An 8,558-nucleotide genomic window follows, 5' to 3' on the forward strand; every position below is an offset into this window, starting at 1 on the left:
AGAGCACTTTCAATTTCCATTTTCCTTGTTGAAGTACTTTTAATGTCCAACCTCCTCCTACTAAACTAAGAAATGCAGTTCAGCTTCATTGGTATCTCTAACTGTGCATGAATCAAAGGTGTACATTAAATCACATATATTACCAGCTGATATTGCCTGCAGGCCTTTAAAGAACAAGTAGATAATACTGTATAATGACGAATGCTTATATCAAGTTGTGATAAAACCACATGACGAGGCACCTCTCATGGGAGTGCCCTGGGAGAGGTGGGGGACATCCTGGACAGGTTTCAAGTCAATCACAGGTACACATAGACACAAACATTCACACTCTTATCCACACGTAGGGACAGATTTAGACTTACCAATAAACCCAATATGTATAGTTTGGTCTGTGGGAGAAAACCAGAGTATCCAGAGAAATAAAATGTGTGCATGAGGAGAACATGCAAACTCCACAATGAAAAGTCACAAACCTGGAGGCAAGACCTTCTTGCTATAAGGAGACAGATCTAACAACTGTCCATCACGGTTAAATTGTGGACGTTAAGGACACATATATACTTGGATTCATGATAATTGTTCCCTGCTTTATGGATTCGGCTGGTTCCTGGCCTATCAACAAACAAGGAAGTTGTCGGCAGAAAATTTGTTCCTGGTCAGGCTGCCTGCCTTATGTGATGGCTTGGTTCATGCCTCAAGCACCCAGACTCAAATGTTTTTGGCAGGATGGGTCAGATCTCGGGGAAATACTCTCAGGCATGATCCAGTGGTGTGGCCATTTAATTTGGACGTTTCGGAACCAAGAGGACCGACAGAGACTCAAGGTAGAAATAATCAGTAAAGTTCTTCCTATCCCCAAAGCAATTGTGTTTATCTGAATCCAGCTCCCTGACTGGCCTTGACAGGTCACCTTATCTTAATTCACCTGGAAGCTCTGTAAACCTTGATGCTCTGTTCCCCCCCCCGCCCCCATCCCACCAAGGAAGTTTATGGACCAATCAGAGGGGCCCGGCTGAATAAACATTCTATCATATTTTCATGACTCTTTGGATTCTATCTGACGTCGTCCTTGGCCGTTCTCAGAACCCCCGAGGGTGAATGGACCTCTCCTGAGGGAACTCTGTGAACTGAGCGATCTACCACTCTTATCGGAACTCTTGCAGTGCCTCTGTGTGTTGTCTCTGGACATGCTCACCGCCCTTGCATCCACCCCCCCGCGGAATGTCGGCATCATTATGTGCTTGTGTACAAGTTTTCTTTGTTTTTTTTTAACTTTCATGTTATTAATCTTCAGCCAAAGATTAAGAGCATGTTAGGATATTTTTTTGCCTCCAAAACCTATGTTATCACTTTCAACATTTTATTGTCTGTCCAAATAGGTCTCGCTTGTAAATGAGTCTTCGAGGCTCAGTGTGATTTATCTGTTTAAATAAAGGTTGAATGGATGAAAAAAAAAAAAAACTGGGAGGCAGGACCTTCTTGCTAAAAGGAGACATATCTAACAACTGTCCATCGAGGGTAAACATTAAGGGTAAAACACAGCAGCTTCATTAAAATGTTACATTTTAAATTGGTTCAATCTGCCAAGAATTATTACTTTTTAGACTGTGACTGATTCTGAGTCATAGATGTCCAGTATAAGAAAGAAAAAAAACACTTAGTAGTTTGGCTGGATTTATTAATAATCAGTATATCTCACCCTGACTCTATTTTGCTTCAGAACATTATGCTAATCATTTCAGAACGCAGTGTTGAAAGCTTGTGATCTGCAGAGCTGGGTCTGTTTTCAGAAAATCTTTTTGGTTTGCTAAGTGATCTCCAATAACGAGTTTTTATTAAGCCAAAGGTTTTAGGTTAATTATCCCTTTGCAGGCATAGAACTGTATTAACATGCTTTTATTTATTTATCTGTAGACATATTTTATTACTCCAGCAAAGTATTCTCATTACATCATAAAGTATCACAGGTATTTAACATGCAAGCTATTTGTTTTATAGTATATCAATCCATTACAAGTTTTTTTTTCTCTAAAAAACAAATAAAATCCTTTCACTACATTTCCTTGCTGTGCTCCCTAGTGTAGTTGACAACTCATAACATATATCTTACCACACATTGTCAATCTGACTAGTTATTACAATGTGCTTTTAAAGAAAAAAGCGCTGCTCATTGATTAAGAATTTGTAATGGTTGACAAACGTCTGCACTTTATTTATTTATTTAGATGTAACCTTTAAATTCATCATGACTGAAATTTCACAACACGTGTGTGTATGTGTGTGTTGAAAGGAAGATAATTGTATATATAGAACAAGAGATGTGAGAGAAAAACAGCTAAAGAATGTAAGGTGAGAGAAGGTAAAAAGCTGAAAGACATTTAAATTGCTGAAACAGATTTTTTTGGCATGTTCTTTTTTAAATAAAATATATATTTTTTTAAAGTAGCTAGTTCCACCTTGTTTAAAACTTATAATTGTTTTACGTTGCAATGATTAAAAATAAAGAATAAGTAAATGCTAGGAACTGAAAAAGTGAAACTGAAAACAAACTTGTTACTTTTCCTCAATTTCTTCCTTGTTGTTATTTTTTCTCTCTTTGCCGAAATCACTCACAGAAGGAATTGTTTGACTGTCTCCTCTTTTCCTGTTTTCAAAGGGCCCGGGTGTTTTTTGTGCATCGTTCTGATGGCTGTTTTGTTTCCTGTGTTGCAGATTGCTCTTGTTGGTGGCCATGAGGATGGCGGCCATGACGCCTGTCTGCCTGGCTTCCAGGTCAAGAACTACCAGCTGGTGTACAGCGGACCCTTCCAGAAAGACCAAGCACTTTTGCAAGGTCAGTGAAACTGAACAGAATGTTGGTTTCATCAGCTCCTTCTCTTCTTCCATATCTGTCTTTACAGCAAACAGTATGAGTTGGATGCACTTTCTGTTTTCGTGTGGATCCGGATGAATTTTAAAGCAACTTATTGAGGGAATATGCCAAACTGAGGTCTGGATGTGTTTGTGTGCACATCGGCTGGTTTGTTTTTTTTACAGAATTTATGTCAACACCTGATGGAAAAAAAAACAAACAAACTAGAGCTGCTTCTTTGTACCACAACGACAACAACAAAATCATCTGCCAGTGTCTGCCAATAAATTATTTTCCATCAATGAATATTCATTTCCACACATATTTTTCCCTTTTTGTTCCTCTCATAAAAACAGCTGAAGACGGTAATAATGAAAGAATTGTCTCTTAAAAAAAAAAAAAAAAACTGGCCCAGGAAGCCCCTGAGTTGTTTCTGATTGCAGACGTGTGTTTTGCGTCTGCGGCTTTGTGTTTAAAATATTTAAGATTTCTGATCTGAATATTGCATAGTTCACAGTCATTATTGCTCAAACGCACCTCCGACTCTTTTCTTCATCCTCTTCCTGTGTTGAGCAGGATTTGCCACAACCATTGAGTTTGGCAAAACTTTGTAGTTACCATCTCCCCCCTCTATACATCGCAACCCATTGGTCCAGTCTGCTCCTCCAGACTTCACCTGCGCTTCATCTCCACAGAGATCATCAATAAGGTCTCCCAGCCAGGAGCCCACTCCTCTGGGGCTGTGAGTTATGGCTGCCGACATGTCTGCTGTCAACACCCCGTCTGTGTTGACAGCTTGCAGTCGCTTTGCTACAGAGCCAAGGAAGTACTTACTAATTTATGTGCTTAATAATTCATCGGATGTTCCACTCGGTTGTTGTTTTATTTGTGCTGTCTGATGAAATACGTTGAAAGTATGTAAATTTAAATAGGAATAATTTATAGTTTGTTAATGCAGCCTGTCATTTATTCTGAAACGTGTTTTAATTCCCTTCTCATTATTCAGTCTCCTCTTCATTTATTTCATCATCCCGCTGCTCTTCCAATTGTTCTCCACATTACAAAGCTGCACCGGCAGAATAAAATTACCTGCTTCACTGACACGCACATAATGTGCTGTTCCTATACACACATTGACTTCTTTTATAGCCAAAGTGGCATATGGCACTTTAGAAGGTGTTTGTACACCGAACAAACTTTCTTTGTGCTGAGCTCCACTGACAGACAGCTTTTCCAATACAAAACACATACTTTCTTGCATAGACAGCAAAATATGACAAATATGCGAATTTCTCCTTCAATTTTTTCTTCTTCTTCAGCTTTATTGTACTTGATTTGGTCAGCTACTGAGGCATTTTGTCATCTTGAGGTTCAGTGGTGCGTGTAGTCGGAGACAGAGCTCAGTTCTGCTTTAGTGCTCTGCTCTGGGACAACAGAGTGGTTCCATTACCGTGAATATGCTCCTGTCAGCAGAAACACCTCTTACGGTAGATGTGGGGTCCCACAGCTCACTGCTGCTTACAGACAGATGCGTGCACGTGACAATAACCACACACATCCATGCAATGCACATAATCAACACTCGTAATATTATTGACACATGCTCGTGAAGGTGATTCAGACAATTCTTTCTCAAACTACAAACTGAGCGTCAGCATGATGTCAGCACACTGCTCTCATGATTAATCTGCACATTTTGTGTTATTATTTCAAGTGTCAGAGCACTTGATCTCAAATTGTTCTCAACCTTTATAAGTTTTTAAAAAATGCTGGCTGTTCATATGAAAACAAAAATGAAGGTCAAACCAAAGGGACACTCAGAAGAACAAAAAAAGGTTTTAGACAGTTTGTACAGTTTTATTTATGTATTATTTTAATGATAAGTTTGATGCTCAAGGCAAACATGCTCTTTTTTCCTGTGTAAGGTTGTCCATTGGCTCGCTGTCAAATTCAGAGTATAATTCAAAAACTTACTTCTAACCTACAAAGCTCTCAACAACCTAGCATCTTATAGTCAAAATCTTATTGTTCCATATTTTCCTAACAGAGCATGTTGCTCTCAGACTGCAGGCTTACTTGTGGTTCCTAGAGTTTCCAAGAGCAGAATGGGAGGAAGATCTTTCAGTTATCAGGCTCCTCTCTTGTGGAACCAAATTCCAGTTTCTGTCCATAATGCTGACACATTGTCCAGTTTTAAGACTCGGCTTAAAACTTTCCTTTTTGACAAATCCTATAGTTAGGGTAGGTTTGTTATGCTGCCATAGGCTTAGACTACTGGAGGACGAACTGATCACATTTATTAAAATGAATTGTTAAAATTGAATAGTTTGCATTTTATACAAATTCTATCTTAACATGTGATTCTTGACCTCTCATTGTTTATCTGTTCTTCCTTCCTGTTCCTCTCAAACCCAGCTGGTCAAAGCAGATGGCCGCTTGTCCTGAGCCTGGTTCTGCTAAAGGTTTCTTTTTCATGAAGTTTTTCCTTTCCACTGTTGTCTTCGTGCTTGCTCAAGATGAGAGTCTGCGATGAAGTTAAACTCAAAGCAGTCTGCTCCTCAGATAAATAATGTTTATCAACTTACTTTTTATATACAGTACATGCATGTTTCTGTTCAGTGTCCTGAGATGATTTCTGTTTTGACTTGATGCTTTGTATAAATAAACCAAATTGAATTCAGATCCAAAATACAGGTCATTTGTTTTAATTGATAACTTAGAGCATGATGTCCTTTTTAAATTTGACTAATGTAATGCACTTTTCTCGGGTGTCAGGTGGACTTTCCTTTATTGCCTCAAGTTCTTTCAAATTAAAGCTACAGCCAGGTTCATTATCAAGACTAAAAAGCAGAAAAATGTGTACCACTGTGGCTGCCTCCATTCACAGCCTCCCTGGTAGATTTTGTATTAATTTAAAGTTTCATTTCTCGTTTTTATAACACTTAATGGCTTTCCTTTCCAACCACATCAAACATTTATTGATGTGCTATGCACTCTTCCAACCGCTGAGATCCTTAGACAGTGGCCTGATCACTGTTTCCAGGTCAGTTTGTGATAAGAAGACATCTCCATTAGAGGCTCTGTTTGATGTAACTCTGTTCCCACTGAGCTCAGCAGAAACAAATTTGAGTCTACTCCTAAAAGCAGTACAACCTTTATTTTTGCAGGCAGTTTTGGCCATGCCTGATTCTTTTCAGACATGTATTGTTATGATAAGCATCCAGCAAATATCTATCTATCTATCTATCTATCTATCTATCTATCTATCTATCTATCTATCTATCTATCTATCTATCTATCTATCTATCTATCTATCTATCTATATATATATATATATATATATATATACACACACACACACACACACTCTTTTGTATTTATTGACAGTATTTGTTAGGCTTCTTGATCTGGGACCTGAGTCCAAATTTCATACCATAAACATGCAAATGTGAGCTGTTATGCCAATAAAAAAAATCCTTGAATCCTTAATTTATAGTTAGACAAATATGGCATGCATACAATTATTTTATGTGCAACCGGTCCACATATGTATGTGTAATGTAAAGTGAAACAGACAGACATTTGTCCAAATAGTTTTACACACTGAGCACTATGCAGATTTCAGAGAGCACACCTCTGCCTTCTTCCTGCTATCCATATCAGTTGTATTTAAACAGATTGTCCGTTGAGTGTGACTGAGAATCATTCAGAATGCCAGAGGCTGCAGCCGGTTCCAGTGACACATACTGATTTATGTAAATTCTGCTCAGCCCCATACCACCTGCTGTAGACCTCCCTGTGTAATTACCAACGGAGGGACAGTCTGTTAGAGAGAGATACCTGTTGGTTCAGACAAGGGTTCAAGGACATTCATCTTGACTAATGGCCATTTCTGAGAAACAGCTATACATACAAACATACCATATACCACTTTATTTATAGAGCACTTAAAACAGCAACAAGGCCAACAAAAGTGCTGTATGGCAGAATCAAATAAGCAAAGCACACAGCAAAAAAATGAAATAAATTAAAATAAAATATAGATGTGAATGGAAGAAGAGGATACCTAAATGGTTAACATTGTAGAATACAGACAGGTTAAGAAAAAAAAATCACACTGTGTCAAAATCAGGGATTAAAAGTGGGTTTTTAAGCAAGACTTAAAAACAGTGAGCGAGGGGGACTGCCTGACATGCAATGGTAACTCATTCCACAATTTGGAACCTGCAACAGAGAAAGCTCTGTCACCTCTGAGCTTACAATGTGTTCCTGGAATGGAAATAAGCATCCGATTCACTGACCTTAGAGAGCTGTGGGACATATGGCTGCAGCAGATCAGCGAGATAAGAGGGGGCATAACTATTCAGTGATTTAAAAACATGCAAAAGGATTTTGAACTGAATTTCAAAGTGAACTGGGAACCAGTGCAGGGAGGCCCAAACTGGTGTAATGTGCTTGCTTTTGCCTGTACCGGTTAAAATTCAGGCAGCAGCACTTTGGACCAGTTGTAGTCATGCAATGGAGGTCTGACTTATTCCAAACAGAAGCACATCGAGCCTGGATGTTATGAAAGCATGTATTACTGTCTCAAGATTACTTTTGGACAGTATGGGCTTCAATTTAGACAGTCGCCTCAGTTGAAAAATAACAAGGATTTAACAATCATGTTTACAACTGTTAAGTTTAATGGAAGGGTCCATTATCACTCCCAGATTTATGACTTTTTGTTTCTCTAACAAAGCTAGAGAGGAAAGGTCGATGCAGTGGTTCTTGATCATGGCATTAGGAGGAAACAAAATATTTTCACTCTTCTTCTCATTAAAGCTTAAAAAATTTAAAGACATCCAGTCCCTGATGTCGGCCTGGCAGTCAAGAAGAGGTTGAATGGAATGTGCACCACTGTGCTTCAGAGGGAAGTAAATTTGACAGTCATCAGCGTAGAAATGAAAGGGTATGTTGTGTTTACGAAAAATAGCACCTAGTGGTAGCAGGTACAAAGAAAACAGAAGAGGACTGAGGTTGGACCCCTGTGGTACCCCCCACCGAAGAGTTACTGATGATGAACTAAAATCCTTAATGTTGACACAAAAGGTTCTGTCAGAGAGGTATAATCTAAACCATTTGAGGGCTGACCCTGTGATGCCCACCCACTGCTCCAGCCTAGAAATGAAGATCTCGTGTTCGATGGTGTCAAAAACAGATGTAAGGTCCTGTAAAACAAGGAGCACAGAATTACCTGCATCTGTGGCTATGAAAATGTCATTAAAAACCTTCAAGAGAAGTCATCACTAAAAAGTCCCCCTCTCCTTTTGTATCCCAGACCCAGGCCTCCCTTGTAAGAGATCTGTGATCTCAATGGGATTTGCCTGGTTAAATAAAGGTTAATAAAAACAAACAAAAAACAAATATCCCACTCCTGGGATCCTATGCTGTTGTATTGTCTTTCATTCTCCACATCATCAGCCATTACTTTCTTATTCCTGTCATAAGCATTTCATCTAAATGTGTTATTTTTCTTTTTTTTTTTTCCTATTTCTTAGTATTCTTAATGCCTGTTAAAATTAAAATAAATCCAAAATAAATGATCATCAGCCATCAGGGGGCTGTGAGCTGTTACTAACTTTGCTAACCTCAGGTATTTTGACTTTGTCATGTCAGTGCTGCCATCCATCCATCCATCCATCCATCCATCCATCCATCCATC

The 8,558-nt window shown here is 38.8% G+C and overlaps 1 protein-coding gene across 1 annotated transcript in view; it reads left to right on the forward strand.

Moving 5' to 3' along the window:
* Nucleotides 1-8,558, forward strand: part of cdh13 (cadherin 13, H-cadherin (heart)) — a 413,855-nt gene that overhangs the window by 110,499 nt on the left and 294,798 nt on the right. The window contains exon 2 of the mRNA XM_037683165.1: nt 2,716-2,836. Within this exon, the coding sequence (XP_037539093.1) occupies nt 2,716-2,836 (121 nt within the window). The remainder of the gene's footprint in view (nt 1-2,715; nt 2,837-8,558) is intronic.

The sequence above is a fragment of the Nematolebias whitei genome, chromosome 10, assembly GCF_014905685.2.
Source record: "Nematolebias whitei isolate Nwh7 chromosome 10, NemWhi1, whole genome shotgun sequence".
Lineage (NCBI taxonomy): Eukaryota > Metazoa > Chordata > Actinopteri > Cyprinodontiformes > Rivulidae > Nematolebias > Nematolebias whitei.